The following is a 24,556-nucleotide window of genomic DNA, read 5'->3' on the forward strand; positions in this document are numbered from 1 at the left end:
TAATGCACTGTTTATTAAGAGAGTTCAGTTTTCCTCATCACTGCTCAGATTCATTGTGATCTTCCTCAAGAGAGCCTTTCTGACAAATATATCTATCATCAGGTAAAATCGAACTGCAACACAATATGTCACATTTTCCCCAATTTAACTGCATTACTAGTAAATGCTTTGGTAATTAATACAGAAACTACAATGTGCTGTTTAATTTTAGTTTAGGTCAGCCAGCCACTCCATCCCAGGCTACCCTGTTCACGCAAACCACCAGACCACTAATGGTGTACTAACCCTATTGTTAATGTAACTGGTTCCAAACTAGGTAGATTTGGCCACTATGTTCGCGTGGGAAAAATTTATTCACTTTACAAATGCAAACATTCAGCAGACCATTTAAATAACCTGTCTGAACACTGTTTTCAAGGCAGTATGGGTGCACCCTCAAACACTCCGAGAAATAGCCTAGCCTGTACCAATCATAGCACATACACATGTAAAAGGATAGACACAATACACCATAGCCTAGACTTTTGAAAAAGAGAATGATATACATAGTTTGCTCAAATGTGATTATCTCTATATACAAACACCAATCATATCAAAGTATAGTAGTAAAAAAACATACAATGTTCAATCACAGGTGTCCGAAAGAAAACAGACCATCTATCTTTCAATAATTCTAGAAGATATATTGTCGTGTTTTCTAGCCTATAAGAAAATACAGTTGCACGGGCAGAGATTCAGTAGGCACAGAAGTTGTTGCCATGGTTCTTAACGCGCTCGCCTGCCTGTCTGTTCACGAGGAAGCGGTTAATTCCCGCAGATCAAAAACAGTCAGCAGGCAGAGCGTTTCTCCCCGTCTGAAAAGTTCTTTGGACATGTAAACGCTAAAACATGTTGCCAGTCGTGGAAGTTCTTAACACCAACCTAGTAGCGGTCGCAATATTTTGCAGATAAACAGAGAGAAGAAACGCAGATATGTGGATGCATGGATTCTCTGGCTTGTTATGGCCAATGTTAAAAAAAAAGCTTGCTATAATTATCGCAGCTGCTGGTCAAGTTGACAATTACTGTCATACCAAAACGGCCCTCAGGCCACTGGGAAATCACTTGAGAAGACTTGCACCCTCCTTGTTTTTCAACATTAAATTAAAAAAAAATTGCAGACTTGCAGGTCTGATCAATGTTTGCTATAAATGATCAGTTCCTTTAAGTAACTGTATCTGAAGTGTATTTTTGTACAGACGTCTAGCTTCCTCAGTTGTTGAAGGTTCACTGTCACATTGACTGGAGTGCAGAGATGATGTTTGTGTGGAGAAGAGGAGGAAAGATCAGAGTCTGCAGGATCGAGATTCTGTCTGTGAAGATGACTGGTCTAAAGAAAGACCTCTCGTCTTCAGTAAAACGCTTATTGAAATCCTCGGTCCTTATCCTGCTTGACCTATCAGCTGCCTTTGCCTTTCAGTGTATCGTGGCAAGGACAATTATCCTCTTTGACTGTCTGACCATTTTAACTGTCTTCATTAGAGATAACTGCTGTATGTGTTTTTTATTACAGGGTGGATGACAAAGAAAACAAATCTACACGTGACAGACATGAAGGATGTGAGTAAAAGCCCACTGGAATATCTTAAAGAAAATGTTATTAAAGCCAACTGGAAGATTGGTCTCTGCATGTTTCATGGCTCTGGTTAATCCAGTAACATTGTTCTGCTCTGCATGTTGGGAAAGATGATGTCTTGTTGCTGTGTTGCCTCACTGCAAGAATGTATTGAATCTCTGTCCTTGTTACATGTGATTGTATGGACTTGGTTATAACTTTGCATCTTTAGACTTTTAAACATGACTGTGGTCTTCTACATCTTGACCTTATTCGATGGTTTTCCAGTAGAGTTCAACAGGACACATGGGTAACGACCTGCTCCAAAGGGCCCTGGCCAGCCTTGAACTGGTTACAGTGGTTACAGGTTTTTGAATGTTGGGTCACCAGGACGTCCAAAAGTGAGTTTGACGTCTGCTTCTGCTTCTCTCCATCCGATGTCTCTGATCACCACCAGATCCGTCTGAGGACGCCAGAGAGGATCAGCTGTGTCCTGATGATCCAGAGAGGTTGAAGCAGCAGCAGCTTCTGTGTGGAGAGGCTCTGAATACAAAGGTCACTTTTTCACTTGAACATTTTTATTTTTCAGTGATCAGATTCAGTTTCCTTAGTTTTACCGCCCCCAGGGTTTAATATTTCTTAACTTCTAAACTCCTCCCACTCCTAATTCCACCGCTTCATCTATGAAACCTCTAGCTGCTGTACCAGAGCTCTGCAGGTTTCACTTGTGCAGGATCATTCCCTGAAGAATAATGATAATTTAGTCATTTTGACAACAGATAAGCAAGTGATGTCTCTGACTGACCCACTGAGTCCTGTCTCACTTTAAATATTAGCAAGACTGCATGTATGTATTTTTCACTCAGTAGAAAATATTTTCATCATCCTGAAATCTTTTTAGGGTGACAAGCTTCAAATAGTCTCAGACTTCATGAACCTTTAGATAATTATCGACTCACACATAACCTTTAAGAAACAGGTGAAGGGTCATCCATGTCAAACTGAACCTTAGCGTCTTCAGATTCATCAGGAACCAGTTGTCACCAGCTGCTGCTATGTTGCACTCTGTTTCCTCCACACCGTCATATTGTATTACCACATGGTCCTGAGCAGCAGAAACATTCTAAGGCCCATGCACAGTTTATACAAAAGAACTCCAAATACTGGACAAAAAGACAGTATCCAAATTAAGAACACTGGTGTCAGTGTGAGTTGGAGATGTTCATTCATGCTTTTATTTCCTCTTGTTTAGATTACTGTAACAGTCTTTTTACTTGTTTGAGCAAGAAGGAGCTTTACCGTCTCCAGGCTGTTCAGAACTCTGCTGCAAGGCTTTTAACTCACATTAACATAAGAGTACACATCACACCTGTTTTAGCAGCACTTCACTGGTTACCAGTCCAGTATAGAATTCAGTTTAAAATCCTGGTTCTTACTTTTAGAGCCTGCATGGTCAGGTTTCTCCCTACATCTCTGAGTTGATACAGCTTCATACTCTGACCCACAGATTGAGGTCATCAGGTCAGAGGCGGTTAGTGGTTCACTAAACTCATTTTAAAACCAGAGGGGATCGATCATTCCAGCAGCGGCACCGAGGCTGTGGAACGCTTTGCCTCCCTTTCCACGTGCTGTGAATTCTGTTGATTCTTTAAAAAGCAATTGAAGACGCTGCTATTCAAGCAAGCTTTTAATTAGACGTGCATTTTTTATGGTTAGTTTCTATGTTTTCCATTTGTATTACATTTTCCTATGCATTGTATTTTACTTTGTTGTATTGTATTACATTTTATTGTGAAGCACTTTGTGATATTTATCTGTGAAAGGTGCTAAACAAATAATTTTTTGTTTATTTACTATTAACCACAAAGTAGACATACCAAAGGATTTTGTTGTGATTTAATGTTTTAAATGAATGTCTATTCTCTGTAACCTGACTCAAATTTGAACATTTGATGCCATTATTCTTTTGTGGATTTGCCTGCTCAGGGACAGCTGATGAAATTTAGCTACCAAGCTAACTTATAGACAGCTGATAACTCTCCAATGTTCCTGTTAAATAAAAAGACAAACTATAAATAGGAAAGAGTACACATAGTAAAAGTGAAGAAGAAAGGATCCTGTCACATGAACCTTACTGTGAGAGATGAGAGAGGCCAGTTTCTGCTCCCACCTCAAGGTGTTCTGTAACTAATTTAGTGCCTTTTTCAATTTTAGGAAAAGTCAAGTTTCACTCCTGAAATGCTGACTGACTCTGGAAAGACTTCATACAGGTAACTAAATCATAAAATGCAGAATAGTCCTCTCACACTTTAACCTACGCTTCACCTCCTCACAGTGATTAAACTTAAACCTACGCTTCACCTCCTCACAGTGATTAAACTTAAACCACGCTTCACCTCCTCACAGTGATTAAACTTTAACCCACGCTTCACCTCCTCACAGTGATTAAACTTAAACCACGCTTCACCTCCTCACAGTGATTAAACTTAAACCACGCTTCACCTCCTCACAGTGATTAAACTTAAACCACGCTTCACCTCCTCACAGTGATTAAACTTTAACCTACGCTTCACCTCCTCACAGTGATTAAACTTTAACCTACGCTTCACCTCCTCACAGTGATTAAACTTAAACCACGCTTCACCTCCTCTCAGTGATTAAACTTTAACCTACGCTTCACCTCCTCTCAGTGATTAAACTTTAACCTACGCTTCACCTCCTCTCAGTGATTAAACTTTAACCTACGCTTCACCTCCTCACAGTGATTAAACTTAAACCACGCTTCACCTCCTCTCAGTGATTAAACTTTAACCTACGCTTCACCTCCTCTCAGTGATTAAACTTTAACCTACGCTTCACCTCCTCTCAGTGATTAAACTTTAACCTACGCTTCACCTCCTCTCAGTGATTAAACTTTAACCTACGCTTCACCTCCTCACAGTGATTAAACTTAAACCTACGCTTCACCTCCTCACAGTGATTAAACTTAAACCACGCTTCACCTCCTCTCAGTGATTAAACTTTAACCTACGCTTCACCTCCTCTCAGTGATTAAACTTTAACCTACGCTTCACCTCCTCACAGTGATTAAACTTTAACCTACGCTTCACCTCCTCTCAGTGATTAAACTTAAACCTACTCTTCACCTCCTCTCAGTGATTAAACTTTAACCTACTCTTCACCTCCTCTCAGTGATTACACTTTAACCTACTCTTCACCTCCTCTCAGTGATTACACTTTAACCTACTCTTCACCTCCTCTCAGTGATTAAACTTTAACCTACGCTTCACCTCCTCACAGTGATTAAACTTAAACCTACGCTTCACCTCCTCACAGTGATTAAACTTAAACCACGCTTCACCTCCTCTCAGTGATTAAACTTTAACCTACGCTTCACCTCCTCTCAGTGATTAAACTTTAACCTACGCTTCACCTCCTCACAGTGATTAAACTTTAACCTACGCTTCACCTCCTCTCAGTGATTAAACTTTAACCTACGCTTCACCTCCTCTCAGTGATTAAACTTTAACCTACTCTTCACCTCCTCACAGTGATTAAACTTTAACCTACTCTTCACCTGCTCACAGTGATTAAACTTTAACCTACTCTTCACCTCCTCACAGTGATTAAACTTTAACCTACGCTTCACCTCCTCTCAGTGATTAAACTTTAACCTACGCTTCACCTCCTCACAGTGATTAAACTTTAACCTACGCTTCACCTCCTCACAGTGATTAAACTTTAACCTACGCTTCACCTCCTCACAGTGATTAAACTTAAACCTCCGCTTCACCTCCTCACAGTGATTAAACTTTAACCTACGCTTCACCTCCTCTCAGTGATTAAACTTTAACCTACGCTTCACCTCCTCTCAGTGATTAAACTTTAACCTACGCTTCACCTCCTCTCAGTGATTACACTTTAACCTACGCTTCACCTCCTCTCAGTGATTACACTTTAACCTACGCTTCACCTCCTCTCAGTGATTACACTTTAACCTACGCTTCACCTCCTCTCAGTGATTACACTTTAACCTACTCTTCACCTCCTCACAGTGATTACACTTTAACCTACGCTTCACCTCCTCACAGTGATTACACTTTAACCTACGCTTCACCTCCTCTCAGTGATTACACTTTAACCTACTCTTCACCTCCTCTCAGTGATTAAACTTTAACCTACGCTTCACCTCCTCTCAGTGATTACACTTTAACCTACGCTTCACCTCCTCTCAGTGATTACACTTTAACCTACGCTTCACCTCCTCTCAGTGATTACACTTTAACCTACGCTTCACCTCCTCTCAGTGATTACACTTTAACCTACGCTTCACCTCCTCTCAGTGATTACACTTTAACCTACTCTTCACCTCCTCTCAGTGATTAAACTTTAACCTACGCTTCACCTCCTCTCAGTGATTACACTTTAACCTACGCTTCACCTCCTCTCAGTGATTACACTTTAACCTACGCTTCACCTCCTCTCAGTGATTACACTTTAACCTACGCTTCACCTCCTCTCAGTGATTACACTTTAACCTACGCTTCACCTCCTCTCAGTGATTACACTTTAACCTACGCTTCACCTCCTCTCAGTGATTACACTTTAACCTACGCTTCACCTCCTCTCAGTGATTACACTTTAACCTACTCTTCACCTCCTCACAGTGATTAAACTTTAACCTACGCTTCACCTCCTCTCAGTGATATACACTTTGATTAAACTTTAACCTCCTCTTCACCTCCTCTCAGTGATATACACTTTGATTAAACTTTAACCTACTCTTCACCTCCTCTCAGTGATATACACTTTGATTAAACTTTAACCTCCTCTTCACCTCCTCTCAGTGATATACACTTTGATTACACTTTAACCTACGCTTCACCTCCTCTCAGTGATTAAACTTTAACCTACTCTTCACCTCCTCTCAGTGATTAAACTTTAACCTACGCTTCACCTCCTCTCAGTGATTAAACTTTAACCTACTCTTCACCTCCTCTCAGTGATTAAACGTTGACCTACGCTTCACCTCCTCTTCACCTCCTCTCAGTGATATACACTTTGATTACACTTTGACCTACTCTTCACCTCCTCTCAGTGATTACACTTTAACCTACGCTTCACCTCCTCTCAGTGATTACACTTTAACCTCCTCTTCACCTCCTCTCAGTGATATACACTTTGATTACACTTTGACCTACTCTTCACCTCCTCTCAGTGATTACACTTTAACCTACGCTTCACCTCCTCTCAGTGATTACACTTTAACCTACTCTTCACCTCCTCTCAGTGATATACACTTTGATTACACTTTGACCTACTCTTCACCTCCTCTCAGTGATTACACTTTAACCTACTCTTCACCTCCTCTCAGTGATATACACTTTGATTACACTTTGACCTACTCTTCACCTCCTCTCAGTGATTACACTTTAACCTACTCTTCACCTCCTCTCAGTGATTACACTTTAACCTACGCTTCACCTCCTCTCAGTGATTACACTTTAACCTACTCTTCACCTCCTCTCAGTGATATACACTTTGATTACACTTTGACCTACTCTTCACCTCCTCTCAGTGATTACACTTTAACCTACTCTTCACCTCCTCTCAGTGATATACACTTTGATTACACTTTGACCTACTCTTCACCTCCTCTCAGTGATTACACTTTAACCTACGCTTCACCTCCTCTCAGTGATTACACTTTAACCTACTCTTCACCTCCTCTCAGTGATATACACTTTGATTACACTTTGACCTACTCTTCACCTCCTCTCAGTGATTACACTTTAACCTACGCTTCACCTCCTCTCAGTGATTACACTTTAACCTACTCTTCACCTCCTCTCAGTGATATACACTTTGATTACACTTTAACCTACGCTTCACCTCCTCTCAGTGATTACACTTTAACCTACGCTTCACCTCCTCTCAGTGATATACACTTTGATTACACTTTGACCTACTCTTCACCTCCTCTCAGTGATTACACTTTGACCTACGCTTCACCTCCTTTCAGTGATTAAACATTGACCTACGCTTCACCTCCTCTTCACCTCCTCTCAGTGATTAAACTTTAACCTACTCTTCACCTCCTCTCAGTGATTAAACTTTAACCTACTCTTCACCTCCTCTCAGTGATTAAACATTCACCTACGCTTCACCTCCTCACAGTAATTAAACATTCACCTACTCTTCACCTCCTCTCAGTGATTAAACTTTAACCTACTCTTCACCTCCTCTCAGTGATTACACTTTAACCTACTCTTCACCTCCTCTCAGTGATTACACTTTGACCTGCGCTTCACCTCCTCTTCACCTCCTCTCAGTGATATACACTTTGATTACACTTTGACCTACGCTTCACCTCCTTTCAGTGATTACACTTTAACCTACGCTTCACCTCCTCTCAGTGATTACACTTTAACCTACTCTTCACCTCCTCTCAGTGATATACACTTTGATTACACTTTGACCTACTCTTCACCTCCTCTCAGTGATTACACTTTAACCTACGCTTCACCTCCTCTCAGTGATTACACTTTAACCTACTCTTCACCTCCTCTCAGTGATATACACTTTGATTACACTTTAACCTACGCTTCACCTCCTCTCAGTGATTACACTTTAACCTACGCTTCACCTCCTCTCAGTGATATACACTTTGATTACACTTTGACCTACTCTTCACCTCCTCTCAGTGATTACACTTTGACCTACGCTTCACCTCCTTTCAGTGATTAAACATTGACCTACGCTTCACCTCCTCTTCACCTCCTCTCAGTGATTAAACTTTAACCTACTCTTCACCTCCTCTCAGTGATTAAACATTCACCTACGCTTCACCTCCTCACAGTAATTAAACATTCACCTACTCTTCACCTCCTCTCAGTGATTAAACTTTAACCTACTCTTCACCTCCTCTCAGTGATTACACTTTAACCTACTCTTCACCTCCTCTCAGTGATTACACTTTGACCTGCGCTTCACCTCCTCTTCACCTCCTCTCAGTGATATACACTTTGATTACACTTTGACCTACGCTTCACCTCCTTTCAGTGATTACACTTTAACCTACGCTTCACCTCCTCTCAGTGATTACACTTTAACCTACTCTTCACCTCCTCTCAGTGATATACACTTTGATTACACTTTGACCTACTCTTCACCTCCTCTCAGTGATTACACTTTAACCTACGCTTCACCTCCTCTCAGTGATTACACTTTAACCTACTCTTCACCTCCTCTCAGTGATATACACTTTGATTACACTTTGACCTACTCTTCACCTCCTCTCAGTGATTACACTTTAACCTACGCTTCACCTCCTCTCAGTGATTACACTTTAACCTACTCTTCACCTCCTCTCAGTGATATACACTTTGATTACACTTTAACCTACGCTTCACCTCCTCTCAGTGATTACACTTTAACCTACGCTTCACCTCCTCTCAGTGATTACACTTTAACCTACGCTTCACCTCCTCTCAGTGATTACACTTTAACCTACTCTTCACCTCCTCTCAGTGATATACACTTTGATTACACTTTGACCTACTCTTCACCTCCTCTCAGTGATTACACTTTGACCTACGCTTCACCTCCTTTCAGTGATTAAACATTGACCTACGCTTCACCTCCTCTTCACCTCCTCTCAGTGATTAAACTTTAACCTACTCTTCACCTCCTCTCAGTGATTAAACTTTAACCTACTCTTCACCTCCTCTCAGTGATTAAACTTTAACCTACTCTTCACCTCCTCTCAGTGATTAAACTTTAACCTACTCTTCACCTCCTCTCAGTGATTACACTTTAACCTACTCTTCACCTCCTCTCAGTGATTACACTTTGACCTGCGCTTCACCTCCTCTTCACCTCCTCTCAGTGATATACACTTTGATTACACTTTGACCTACGCTTCACCTCCTTTCAGTGATTAAACATTGACCTACGCTTCACCTCCTCTTCACCTCCTTTCAGTGATTAAACTTTAACCTACTCTTCACCTCCTCTCAGTGATTAAACTTTAACCTACGCTTCACCTCCTCTCAGTGATTAAACTTTAACCTACTCTTCACCTGCTCACAGTGATTAAACTTTAACCTACTCTTCACCTCCTCTCAGTGATTAAACTTTAACCTACTCTTCACCTCCTCTCAGTGATTAAACTTTAACCTACGCTTCACCTCCTCTCAGTGATTAAACTTTAACCTACGCTTCACCTCCTCTCAGTGATTAAACTTTAACCTACGCTTCACCTCCTCTCAGTGATTAAACTTTAACCTACGCTTCACCTCCTCTCAGTGATTAAACTTTAACCTACGCTTCACCTCCTCTCAGTGATTAAACTTTAACCTACTCTTCACCTGCTCACAGTGATTAAACTTTAACCTACTCTTCACCTCCTCTCAGTGATTAAACTTTAACCTACTCTTCACCTGCTCACAGTGATTAAACTTTAACCTACTCTTCACCTCCTCTCAGTGATTAAACTTTAACCTACTCTTCACCTCCTCTCAGTGATTAAACTTTAACCTACTCTTCACCTCCTCTCAGTGATTAAACTTTAACCTACTCTTCACCTCCTCTCAGTGATTAAACTTTAACCTACTCTTCACCTCCCCTCAGTGATTAAACTTTAACCTACTCTTCACCTCCTCTCAGTGATTAAACTTTAACCTACTCTTCACCTGCTCACAGTGATTAAACTTTAACCTACTCTTCACCTCCTCTCAGTGATTAAACTTTAACCTACTCTTCACCTCCTCTCAGTGATTAAACTTTAACCTACTCTTCACCTCCTCTCAGTGATTAAACTTTAACCTACTCTTCACCTCCTCTCAGTGATTAAACTTTAACCTACTCTTCACCTCCCCTCAGTGATTAAACTTTAACCTACTCTTCACCTCCTCTCAGTGATTAAACTTTAACCTACTCTTCACCTGCTCACAGTGATTAAACTTTAACCTACTCTTCACCTCCTCTCAGTGATTAAACTTTAACCTACTCTTCACCTCCTCTCAGTGATTAAACTTTAACCTACTCTTCACCTCCTCACAGTGATTAAACTTTAACCTACGCTTCACCTCCCCTCAGTGATTAAACTTTAACCTACTCTTCACCTCCTCTCAGTGATTAAACTTTAACCTACGCTTCACCTGCTCACAGTGATTAAACTTTAACCTACTCTTCACCTCCGCTCAGTGATTAAACTTTAACCTACTCTTCACCTGCTCTCAGTGATTAAACTTTAACCTACTCTTCACCTGCTCACAGTGATTAAACTTTAACCTACTCTTCACCTGCTCACAGTGATTAAACTTTAACCTACTCTTCACCTCCCCTCAGTGATTAAACTTTAACCTACTCTTCACCTGCTCACAGTGATTAAACTTTAACCTACTCTTCACCTCCTCTCAGTGATTAAACTTTAACCTACGCTTCACCTCCCCTCAGTGATTAAACTTTAACCTACTCTTCACCTGCTCTCAGTGATTAAACTTTAACCTACGCTTCACCTCCTCTCAGTGATTAAACTTTAACCTACTCTTCACCTGCTCACAGTGATTAAACTTTAACCTACTCTTCACCTCCTCTCAGTGATTAAACTTTAACCTACGCTTCACCTCCCCTCAGTGATTAAACTTTAACCTACTCTTCACCTGCTCACAGTGATTAAACTTTAACCTACGCTTCACCTGCTCACAGTGATTAAACTTTAACCTACGCTTCACCTCCTCTCAGTGATTAAACTTTAACCTACTCTTCACCTCCTCTCAGTGATTAAACTTTAACCTACTCTTCACCTCCCCTCAGTGATTAAACTTTAACCTACGCTTCACCTCCCCTCAGTGATTAAACTTTAACCTACTCTTCACCTCCTCTCAGTGATTAAACTTTAACCTACTCTTCACCTCCCCTCAGTGATTAAACTTTAACCTACTCTTCACCTCCTCTCAGTGATTAAACTTTAACCTACTCTTCACCTGCTCACAGTGATTAAACTTTAACCTACTCTTCACCTCCTCTCAGTGATTAAACTTTAACCTACGCTTCACCTCCTCTCAGTGATTAAACTTTAACCTACTCTTCACCTGCTCACAGTGATTAAACTTTAACCTACTCTTCACCTCCTCTCAGTGATTAAACTTTAACCTACGCTTCACCTCCTCTCAGTGATTAAACTTTAACCTACTCTTCACCTGCTCACAGTGATTAAACTTTAACCTACTCTTCACCTCCTCTCAGTGATTAAACTTTAACCTACTCTTCACCTCCTCTCAGTGATTAAACTTTAACCTACTCTTCACCTCCTCTCAGTGATTAAACTTTAACCTACGCTTCACCTGCTCACAGTGATTAAACTTTAACCTACGCTTCACCTCCTCTCAGTGATTAAACATTGACCTACGCTTCACCTCCTCTTCACCTCCTCTCAGTGATTAAACTTTAACCTACTCTTCACCTCCTCTCAGTGATTAAACTTTAACCTACTCTTCACCTCCTCTCGGTGATTAAACTTTAACCTACTCTTCACCTCCTCTCAGTGATTAAACATTCACCTACGCTTCACCTCCTTTCAGCGATTACACTTTAGCTCATAAGGCTGTATAGCCTGCAATCTTCATCAAAACCTGGTCCAACAGCACTAAGCGTAGGCTTGTTAAACAACATTCACCTAAGCAGCGGTATAAGTTTTGTTATTACTGGACCTCAGTGCTGATTCAACATGGATGACCTGATACTGCTCGACAGGCTAGAAAAGTGGGAGGGACTTTCTGGCACTGTGCTTAATTGGTTAAAATCATATTTACAAGATTTGCTTTCTGTCAATTGGTAATAAAGGAATCTGGGCGAACAAAAATCACACGCTCAGATTATTGAACATTACAGAAATCAATTCTAAATCATACTGGGATCCAGTGTAAGAGGCTAAAACAGGCTTGATGTGGTCACTTCTCCTGATCTTGATAAATGCTCTGTTCAGTCTGGAGCCGATTAATAGGCTTTTGGTTGAGGCAGGTGAAGAGGCCGTTGCATTAGTCGAGGCATGAGGAGATGAAGGGATGTAAGATGGTCTCTGAAAGATAAACTAGATCGTACTTTGGAAGTATTTCTAAGATGATAAAAACAAGTCCACCCGAGTTTTGTTGTGTGCCGCTCAAAGATTAAATTACTGTCAATTTTAGTGTGAGCAGAAAAGTATCAGGTTGTGACCGAGCAGAAAGAAATATTAAAATATGTAAAATACAATATTAATAAAAACTGTTGAACTCAACAGATCATGTGACCAGCAGGCTGAAAGCCTGTTGTAATCTGCCCTTCTGTGTCCTGCAGGTTCAGGTGTCCTGGTCCAGGTGTGTTCCAGTGTGCTTTGACTGGACTGATGTTTGGTATGACTCAGGAGGCGGAGCTGCTGTACAGGACTGTCCAATGGGATGAGAGCCTCCTCCAATCAGCCGGCAAGACGGCTGCAGGGCTGCTGTTCAGTATCAAGTGTCCTGAGGATGCTGTCTGTCAGCTCCACCTGCCGCACTGTGAAACAAAGGACGGTGAGGACTTTATTGTGATTAGTGAGGGGAGAGTTTTGTCTGAGCAACGATGAAACAACATCCTGTTCTTACAGTCTGAACAGCTGTGGAGCTGAACATGGAAGGTTTGTCCTGAGGGGGGCGCTAGAATAAAGGGTTCAACATCTAAAGAGTATGAATGTGTTTCATTTCAGGGTAATATGACTGATGTTATGACTTATATACCACACTAGGGGACAGGCAGTGGGGTCCTCTGGAACCAGGAATGACCACAAAACATTTCATGGCATGTTGGACAGTTGTGTATGATGTTATTCTGACAGACTGTACAGAGCTGAAACAATTAGTCGATTACTCCACCAACAGAAAATTAATCTGCAAAGATTCTGATTATTTATTAATCATAACAAACTTTATTTGTATAAAACTTTTCATCCAAGCAATACAGCTCAGAGTGTTAATAAATAAATAAAGTAGATGCACAGAGTTCTTCACATGACAGTAGATTAGAATCCTGGTAGCTGAATGGTTCCGTTTCCCGTCTGACTCTATAAACTCTCCATAAAGGCACAACAGTTTATCCCCTCTAGGCAGGAGCCCAGGGCACAATGCCTCACCAGCTTCTCCTCCACCAACACTGACAGTTGAGTTCAGTAAATTGAGTTCAACGGTTATACTCTTCATTGACTTGATGTCCCGGATTAAGGACTAACATGGTGCTGAGGTTGTTATCAGTAAACCAGAAGTTTACCAGCTCTGTGTTTTCACAGCTCTGCTGCCTGACGGTCTGCTGTCTGTCGTCCACATCACTGATGATGGAATGAGCATCCTCGAGCCGCTGGAGATTACAGACACTCATGTGGTTGTCAAAGTCCCTCACCTGTCTGCCTTTGGCCTGGTCTGGGACATCGTTAAAAGGTTGTGGACAACATCTGTTTGCGGCCAAGTTCTGCTGTTCCTCGGACCACCGAACCCAAGAACAGAGAGGAAAATCCTAAATGTGCTTCTGCTACCGAGTAACATCCATCTGGAGGAGGTAAAGCTTCATGTTCCAGCTTTCAGACCGCACAGGACTTCACTGATCTGTCTTTAAAGGACAGTTTGACCGCTTTTCAAAAACAAAAAAGATACTTTAAACGACTGGTGGTCATATGAACTCTGAACAGCTTTTTCTTGCTGTAACCATTCCTATTCTTCAATCTGGACTCATTAACTGACACTGACTCCTCGTTCTGAAGTTGATATGAAACTTGAACAGTCTCAGGCACATCATGCGGAGATCTTCCAAAGTTATTTTTTCCCAGCATGATCTTTAATAATATATTAAAAAACACTTCCAACAACATAGAAGCAAATGTGGTCTCATCCTGTATAAAAAAACAACCGCAGGTAGATTACATTAAAATTAGGTCAGGAATAAATTTAGTCAAATGTTAAATGAACACCCAATATGTTAGCCTCCCTCCACATTTCTCTAAAAAGGACAAAGCAGTCATAGTTTTGTTTTAGCTGTTCTGTTGTATCAGCCAGTAGATAATCCAGTTAGATTGCAGCAATTTGAGCCACATTAACAGTTTGTGTTTGTGCTTCATGCTTCATGTCTTTTGAAGGGAAACACTCTTGTAAGTCTTTTCTCCAGGTATTTCATTTTAGTATAGAAGACTCAGAGGATCCCTCAACTGAAACATTTATTCATTTTGAGGTGAACCTCTGTCCCCAGCATTTCTGTTTCTGAGATGGATAATGGTGGATAGACAAACTTTGAGATGAACTGTATTAATTTTTTAATAATAATTTTTTTTTGTATTAGCCTTGAAGCTTTGGCAATATTGTTCTTTTGACTTTCATGTCAAGAAAGCAAATTGAAATTAACAATTGAGAGGGTTTCATCCAAATATTTCCTAACCTGATACTACAACATAATCATTCCCAACTATGGGATTTTTTTATGCTTTTTCAACATTTTGATTTTTGCTGAGTAAATAAAGTAGTAAATACTGAGGGAGAGGAACTGTGACTGAGCCATTTTCAATAATCCTTCAAGATGGAGGGGATTTATCTGAATAATCATTGTCCTCAGATTGGGGCACAGAACGCCTCCTCTATCACAAGGAGGGTACAGGACTGGGGGGTTCCAGTTCCACAGAAGTCTTACAGAAACTTTCTTGTGTGTACGTTTTACTGACATCTAGTGGTGAGGGTTGTGAATGGCACCCCCCTCCCTTATCCAAGCGTGTTGTATAGCTACGGTGCCTGAGACAGGACAAAACATGTCATCTATGAGATAAAAGGCTTTGCCAGTCAAGAAATCAGGTTTCTTTAGATAGATATATTAATAAACTATATTTACTTAATTATTCAGTAAAACCACATGTTTTTTCTGAATATTATTGTTACTTGTTCATTAATAAACAGCCACATGAAGAAATGAAGTGCTACATGATGTCTCATACTCCTGTAATACAGTATTTTACATCTTGGGAGGGTTGGCTCATCTGGACTAACACACCAAAGTAAATGAAGAACATCTCAAACACTATCACATCTAGTGCATCAAGTCTGACCACTGACAGATACCAGGACAATGTGAGCCTCACTGTTTCTGCACCACAGTCCATTATAAACCACATCATACATGAAGTTAACAAAGGCATTGGCTGGTGAGCAATCTGCAAATCTTACCGAAATGTTTTTTTTACAGAAACACAAAGTAGTACTGACAGCCATAATTTCAGCTTGTAGTAAAACGGTGCATTTTTAATGGGCATTTAGCATGTGAAAGTACAAATTACACATTTGTGTGCACAGTGAAAAAAAACATGTTTTTTTATGCAAATTCAGAAAGTATTTATTATGGATCACTTGATAGACACATGGTCCTGTTATATATCACTATTAGCAGTAAAAGAAATACATGTTTTCCACCAGGGTAGTATTCAACAGAAGTTTAGCTGCTGATCTGAGCTTCCCTGCTGTTATGGTTTCATTGCCAATAATATTCATCAGCTGTTTGTCTCAGGAAGGTAACGGCACATTTCTGTCCACCTAACAAAGCCATAACAGAGTGCTGGAGAAGAACTACATGAAGTTAAAATCCAACTACATATTTTTTCTTCCAGCGCAGTAAAAGTTTAGCTTGCTGATCTGTGCTTTGATGCTGGAAGCTGCATTTTATTGCCAATTAGTGATCAGCTGATTGTCTCACGAAGGTATCAAAACCAAACCAGAGCGCAATTACATGAAATAAATCCAACTAACGTTACATATTTTACACCACAAGCCAAAGCACAAGCTGGAGAATAAGTAGGCGCCATGAAATTAATCCATATTTCACACCACTGACAGGGGAAACATGTCAGGGCTCTCTGTGATTATGGCCAGCTAATAGCTAAAGCTATCAAACAGGAGCTTTCATTTGTGTCGCTAAAGTCTGACTTTAGTTAATTACCTGTCCAACAGAAAACGGATAACTTCAGCACCGCTTTGAAAACATCTGTCCCACATTATAGCCTTCCAACTGGGAAAATCGACATCCGTGATTTCTGCCGTCAGCTGTCTGTATCTGTCCCGGTCTGGCTTCATGGTATAAAGATCCACAGGCTGTCGGCTCTCGTGCTAAATAACATGTGTGCTCGTTCAGTTGTCCAAATGTCACTTCTCTTCTTACTTCTAATAAAGTCACAGACTGCATATCATTGTTATTATTATTTCCTCTTCTTCTTGTATGTATTCAATGTAGTGATGGGCATCTACACTGCCAGAATTATACAAGCAGAAGAAGAAGGCCTTGATGACGAAACACGCTGTGTAGCGCTGTTTGTCCGTTGTCAGCTATGGTAGAAATCAGAAATGTTACACACTGAACCTTTAATTTGGAGAATAGGTTTGGAGGAGGCGGCAACAGGACGTTCTGAAACAAGTACAGGAGTATGTTTGACTTCACAACTCCTGAATTTGCATATTAATTCTTCATATAAGCAATTCAGGTTGTTACATTTCCAAAAAAAGATAAAACGGGGGTTTCTGCACCCTAACACAGAACACCAGGCACAGCAGATTTACGGTCCTAACGGCGGGTGCAAGCTTACAGCAGTGGCAAGGGTCAAAGGCAGGTAGGCAGTCCAACAAAAGGCAAACAAATACAAACAAGAAAGCAGGCAAAACATTTTACCGAATAATCCACTTTCTAAACAATCCAACAGAAGAAAAAGCCAATATAGCCCCGGCTATATTTCCTCTATTGCTCTAGCTACATCTGTACTGAAGTACAATAATACTGTACTAATTCTGAAATACTAGGTATTCGAAGGGCATCTAGAAAGGACTTTTGCTTTTGTTAATGAGTATATTTTGTTATATCTGAACTATGTATATTTTCAAAATAGCTATTTCATTAATTCCTGGAGGATCAACAACAATCTGTCCATTACTATTTTACAGAGGTGAGGTTTTTTCCTTTTGTAGCTGCTAAAGGCACCATTTTTTATACTGAACCCACTTTGGGAGATCTCCACTGATGTGTCGAACACAGACTGTCAAAGGTTCTCACATAATGTTAGGATTTTTTTTCTTTTGAAGATAACCCTTTTAAATGTTAACATGTTCTGTTGTCTCTTCAGGTCAGTAAACAGCAGCAGCCTTATAAGAACATCAAGACTGCTTCTAAATGCAAACTCATCAAAGATGAAAGTTACACTCTTGTCTGTCCTGAGGCCATCAAAATTCAGCCTACGGTGAGTATTCTAAATAACAGTCTGTTCTGACACGAATCATCGAACTGCTGTTGGTTACCTTTGGTTTACTTTGGATGCTATGGAAGTTCTGACACTTTGGTTTTCAGGAAGAAGATTTTGATCTGGACTTTGGACCAAATTACCATCCAACATATGAGATCTTCCTGCCTACAAATGCAGAAGAAGTTAATTTAACGGTCCAAGACCAAAGAGAGACGGAGGTCTGGAAGCGTGAAGTTGATCTAACAGGTAAAACATTTTCTGCATCACTCCACCTGATAGTGCAGCAGAAAAGATTAACTGTTAATGATTGATCCGTGGTGCCTTTATTCTTACTCTGCCTCAGATCGTCATGCAGTCCACTTTTTAAACCAGTTTTTAAGGATCTCATTGGCCATGGAGCTCCAGGGCCAGTTTGAATAAGACACTGTATGAAGTAACCGTTGTTGGTGTCTCTGGTAGTGAATTATGGGATGAATCTGCAGCTTTACAGAGCTTTATAGTGACCTTCAGCAGTTTGTTTTTGCCGAATCACCTGGATTTTGGTGTTTGGATAGTTGTTGTCTTTATTAAACCAACCTGTGTGGGGACATATATGTACAGTAGGGATGTTATGTGGACTTAAAAGATAAAAAGATGTCTAAGATAATTAGGTTGTGATAGCTGTGGGGCCTAAAATACAACTTCCACTGCATCAACAATAAAACTGCTGTAACTACTGTTGCATTTCTACACCAATAAACATATTAAACTAAATGCAATACTCCGTAAATACTTTCACAACATTTTATAATAATGGTGGACTTAAAAATCCACCACAGAACCGAAAAAAAGACCCAAAAGTGTCTCCAGGCAGAGCAGAAACTGCCTTCTCACCTGATAGGATGTCCTTAACTAGCAAATTAACAGGGAGACTCTGGCCAAAATTATTATTATATATATATTATATTATATACTATTCAGAACAAGGGGCATTTTAATTATCTGAGGACATTTAAGCTTCCAGCTGCAAGTCTCGTACATCTTCTGTTTCGATCATCAATAAATCATTTAATCGTACCTATCGATTGTGTGGTTCTTGCTAGTGAAGGGTCTTTCCAGGGTTCAGAGGTGATTGGTCTCTGTAGGAAATTGTGATCAGAGAAAAAAACCTATGCGAACTCTTTGGGAGTAAGTTTTCTGGAGCGGGTAGATGTTCTCCTTTAAATAATCTTTTAGTAGATGGTTGATGAGGAGAGCGAGATCTATTGCGGTCTACAGTATTTTGTGAGTAAACAAGTGGACCTGTAGAACCTGAGATGAAAGATATCCAAAGAAGGTTAAAGTCAAGGGCAACTGGACTTGGTTGAAGATAGAAGACGTTTCGTCCTTCATCCAAGAGGCTTCTTCAGTTCTGACTGACTGATTTAACCTCAGTGGGGTCGTTTGCCAGGATTGTCGATACCGCTGGTTCGTTAGTGTTCCTGGCTGTGGTAACGACAGTCGTTACCCGAGGCCAAGTCTTTTCTTGGGTCTCGTCTCAGTGTCTCATACGTGTTTGTGTCCATTAGTAGTGTGTTGACTTTGTTCTGGTAGTCGGCTGGGTGAAGGACTACTGTGCATCTTCCTTTGTCCGCAGGTAGGACAGTGATGTTTTGATCCTTGCTCAGAGATGTCACAGCCTTCCTTTCTTGGATGGTGAGGTTGGAAGGGGGGGCCTTCGCATTAGAAAGGGCTGCAGATACTCTTGCTAATCATTTTGGGATGAACATCCTCAGATTGGTACAGGAGTATGAAAGGACAGCCAGGAAAATTGCAGACTACAGGAACCATCTACGATTCAACCTGAGATGCAGACAACACAAACTCATTCCCAACAGCCTCCAAGGTGAAAGGACACAGAGCCGGAATAATCCTGGAGAAAGCGCAACACCAGCTACTGAACGAGAGAGTGAGACAGATACACTTCACAATTGAAGCCCTGAACAAAGAATTGGACAACATACACCGCAAACTAGAAACATATCTGACCAGTACAGCACTGGGAAAGGTCATGGACTTCATCAAGAAAGCACAGCTATCTCAGCACAACAAAGCAAAGAAAGACAGACCCGGAAATTCCAAAACCTACAGTCCAGAGCGAGCTGCACTAACAAAACAGGAGAATTATCTTGGAGGAGAAAGGAGAACAACCCCGCAACACAAAGAACCAGACAACAGATGGGTGAAAAACCAGAAAGGGAACTAACATACCAGAGCAAGCTTTGCCATCACACCACAGCCACAGAATCGGCCATTAGGAAAAACAAATTAACAGAAACAGAAGCGGAACAGCTCAGACTAAAGCTATCTGCAGCCCTTTCTAATGCGAAGGCCCCCCCTTCCAACCTCACCATCCAAGAAAGGAAGGCTGTCTTTTAGTACATAGGTTAAGAACATCCACTGCATTTTTTAACAAACCACCTATTTAAAGTTTAAAAAGAAATAAATCATAAATCAAATCAGGTAAAAGCTCCTGTAAAATGACGTTAGCTTCCTTCACAGTTCGAGTTGAGTGTAGTACGCAGGCGCCACTGGTTACACATTCAGTCGACACTCTGTTATAACGAAGGAGGAGGACTTGCTCCACGTGTTCATCGGGAAGTATGTTTCTCCATAACTGGATAATCTGTTACTCCCCAACCCTGGGCATGAGCTATATCCAGTAACTAATGAGCTTTGTGACCTGTTTCTTTTTCAGGAGACTACAAAACCCAAAGCACTGATCATGAACATGGTAAAAAAAACACATTTAATATGCAAGAATTAAATTAGGATTGAGAAATGAGAAGATGACTTGACATAGTTCAACCATGTGACCATTACAACTTCTAGTATTCACTGTTTGTTTGATGTTCCGTGACGTCCTCAGGTCAGCATTTTGTGGATCGCCATCGGACAGCTCTGATTAACAGAGTGAGCGACACAGCAGCCATCCTGGATAACCTCATGGAAAAGGGGCTGATCTCAAGTGAGAACTATGAAGCTGTGAGAGCCAAACAAACCACACACGACCAGATGAGAGACATTCTTAAGTTTCTGCCTACAGCCAGAGGCAAAGACGCTCTCTATAAAATCCTGAAAGAGATGAGAAATATGAAGGCTCTCCTCGACGAGCTGGAGGGATCTGGATAAACGAGCACAACGTAAAAGTAAAAGTGTTGGAGCCTCTGACAGTAACAGCATATTTGTCACTGAGATGACAAAACTGAAATGTGAAATGTAATGACAGCTTAGGAGAGAGCGTATATCCTGACATCAGCAGTGTTGGGAAAGTTACTCAGTACTAAGTAATATATCCTCCTTTAAAAGTAATATTCACTTAATACTGGGAGATAAAAGTAAGCGCTGATCTCGACAACCCAGCTGTTTTCTAGCTTTGGACAGGTTTGTGCAGCGGTGTATAAGTTTCCGCACATCCGTCGACGGCGCTCTCTCCCCACGAGTCCAGCGTCAGTGACAGCAGCTGCCGGAGTTTCTTTCTGTGAGTGTCACGTCGCTGCTTCAGCAGATGCTTCAGTAAATCAGATGGAGAAAAGTTGGCGAGTTTACAACGGACGACATGTTCTTTGAATCTCAGACTGACACAATGTGTGAAATGTATTAACAGGTGATGACTGATGTTTGAAGAATGGAGTAAAGGAAAATAATTGATAAACAATTGAGGCTGGTGAATTAACAGTTTTTAAAAACAAATACATACAAAGAGTATATAAAAAGTGGATTACTGGTATTAATTTGGTTTATAACTATTTGGTAGTTTGATGTAATTAACCTTGATTTGCATTTACTGATTTAGCTGACATGTTTATCCAGTGTTAAAGAAATGGTTTGAAGCATTTTACCTTAATTAATTGAACTTTTTGTGGAATATAATGATATTTTGTGGTATGATTGAGTGAATTCTGCAGCACATTCTTTTCGGGTTTATTACCAGTGGAAAAAAATGGAAAGGCAAACCAAAACGCTTTTGGCCCCTGGCTGCACGCGTGCAGTCGTGTTTGTATTCAAGAGGCCGTATTACGCAGTTTGACTGGATGCTGCACCGCAAATATAAAACGCATCGCCCAAATCACTTCCACAGAAACAAGAACAAACTCACCATTACCAAGCAAACACAATCAGCATTCAACAGGCTTCCCCAGATATCCCAGCCGAGCTGCCGCGCCTAAATCCCCACGCCAACAAGACGCTCGGTCTCACACCAGCAGCAACAGGCAGCTAGAAGCAAACGCTAGCAGTCTGTCTGTTGACCTCCTTTGTCTGTTGTTGAAACAGAGGCCCAGCTAGCAGTGATGTATAAAAATCAAACTTACCAAAGCTGCTCATCATTTTATTTCTTTAGAAATTCTTCATGACACGTTCCTCTCGATTGCCATGGAGACCAGTGCTGACAGTCGATCCTGCCCAGTCGGATTTCTTTAAGACGTTTTAATGCGTTTCAGGGCTGAGACAGCAAGATGGGAACATCTGATTGGATAAAAGCCCTAATATGAGCTGCACTGTGTGGAAGCAGCGCAACTGATAGTTTATTTAACGAAATAACGTTAATTAAAATATGTTTTGTTTACCCCGCGACCCTGTGCGCAGGATAAGCGGGGTAAACGCTATGGACGATGGATGGATATTTAGTCTTTTCATGTTTGGACTATTTCTAGGCCAGCAGAGGAGGCTTTGCAGACTCTGACGGGCCGCCGCTGGTAAACCGAGCGCCAGCTGACATTATCAGTAAACAGAAAGCAGTCCTGCACCTTGTCAGTGCAAATTCATATCAGCTGGTTCTGTTACTGGAAACGCAGCTTTAGGACCCAGAGACGCAGACACGGAGCAGGTAACTGGTGAGCCGAAGGTGTTTATTCCAAACAGACTCAATCAAGAGCAACTGGACTTGGTCGAAGACGTTTCGTCTCTCATCCTTCTTCAGTCCAGCTGCCCTTGATTTAACCTGCCTTGGACGGACAGCTGTTCCTGTCAAACAGAGCTCCTGGTTCCGGTGCAGAGGACTGTCAGAAGAAACTAGAAGATGTTCTTTAAACTCGTAGACTTCAAAATGAATCAAACAGCAAGTGTTTGGTTTCACAGCTGGACCGTCGTCGCCCTGACACGCCTGCGTCCCCCGTGAGGGCGTCCAGTAGTGTTGTGTCGTTCAAAGAACGTTTCGTTCATTTGACCTGATCTTGCATGTGACTCAGGAGGAAGGGGTCGTCTCAGTGAGCACACAGCAGCTGCCTGGGCTCCGTCAGCACAGGAAACAGAACTGATTAGTTCAGGACTCTGTGGGTCTCTGGGTTTGAGTCGTTCATTTGTCACGTGACATCTCGCTACTGTGGAGCAGGAACGAGTCGTTCTCAGAGTCTGTCTTCACTCGGCAGGCTTTTTATTCATGGACAGAGCCCTGCTGTGTTTCGCAGCTCCTGACTGGTGAACAACCTGCAGTGTTTGAGATTATTATTAAATTTAATAAGAGTGTGTTTTATTTCTTCATAACAACACTACACAGGAATGAGCACTTTAGAGATATAGTGATCCGGTCTGGTTGTAAACTCAGGAAAGATTGTGACCGAATATTGACAACATATTTCTGTGGTTCTTACATGGTTTGAATTTGGGGCTTTATAGAACCATGATGGAGAACGATCAGGAGGTGAATTTGTGCATTATACTTAGAGCAGCCTTCTGTGTTTGAGAACTGCGCTGTGGGCTGCAGCGCCGCAATAACCAGCCAAGTTAAAATGAAAAAAATGACACAAAAAATATTAGTTCATTTTAATGAACGAGATTTGGTGACTCGAGTCTTTCAAAAGACTGACTTTTCCCATCACTAGCGTCCAATGAGATGCCTGGGATGCTTCCTGGTTGTGTGCGATTAATGTTCCCCACAGCTGTGGCCTGTACTACGAAGCGGGGTAACTGGCTTATCCAGGTAACTTCAGAGGGCTGTTTCACAAAAGCAGAATTTAGAAATCCAGGATAAGAGATAAAGCCAGGCTTGACATTGTGCGATCGGTGCATCCCGGCTTTATCGGTTTCATGAACGCCAAACCAGGCTCAGAAGGTGCGACTATGTCGAGCCAGGTGGAAGTAATTCAGAAAATGTGCGTCCGCAGCTTTCTTCAAGAGACCACACGGTCGATCACAGAGTCGGGGGGGGCAGCCACTGACTCTGACTTGTGGAGCTACCGAGGATAACGTGAATCCAGTGAGTATTCATTAAAGGCATAAAGGCCAGGCGCCTGCGCACGCTAGCTTAATATGAGTTTGGTTAATGTGGCAGAGTGAAAGAACTTCTGCAGTAGACGATCAGGAGACTCAAGAAGGCTGGAGGTATCATGTCACTCTTGTGGAAATATTAATCCATAATGGAAAAGAAGTCACTGAACAGGACTCAGACGGTGTACTGCCCGAGAGCCAATCTGGGAACATAGGAAGTATTAACTTACATTTACTCATTTGGCAGACGCTTGTATCCAAAGCAACTTACATTTGAAACAACATACAAACAATAGTAAAGTAAGAGATGTATGAGTAACTATATATATATATATATTTATACACACACACACAACGATATGATCTACTAACACAATGGGATAAATACCTAGGTGAAGCAGTAAGATTGAACAAATAGTGCAATCAAGACAAGGGACATCTTACTATGCACAGTTCATGCTCTGTAA

General features: G+C 41.2%; 1 protein-coding gene across 1 annotated transcript; it reads left to right on the top strand.

The window, feature by feature from the left end:
• Positions 1-1,556: 1,556 nt before the first annotated feature.
• Positions 1,557-21,537, top strand: LOC119892830. Its single transcript, XM_038704846.1, has 9 exons — positions 1,557-1,599; positions 2,052-2,149; positions 3,809-3,864; positions 12,935-13,149; positions 13,899-14,164; positions 17,748-17,861; positions 17,969-18,110; positions 20,581-20,616; positions 20,752-21,537. Exons 3-9 carry the CDS (start codon positions 3,833-3,835, stop codon positions 21,012-21,014), a joined length of 1,068 nt encoding a protein of 355 aa, XP_038560774.1. The 5' UTR covers positions 1,557-1,599; positions 2,052-2,149; positions 3,809-3,832; the 3' UTR covers positions 21,015-21,537.
• Positions 21,538-24,556: the final 3,019 nt, after the last annotated feature.

Source organism: Micropterus salmoides, unplaced genomic scaffold, assembly GCF_014851395.1.
Source record: "Micropterus salmoides isolate LMB-PRFRI ecotype aquatic unplaced genomic scaffold, ASM1485139v1 Ms_hic_scaffold_714, whole genome shotgun sequence".
NCBI classification, from domain to species: Eukaryota; Metazoa; Chordata; class Actinopteri; order Centrarchiformes; family Centrarchidae; genus Micropterus; species Micropterus salmoides.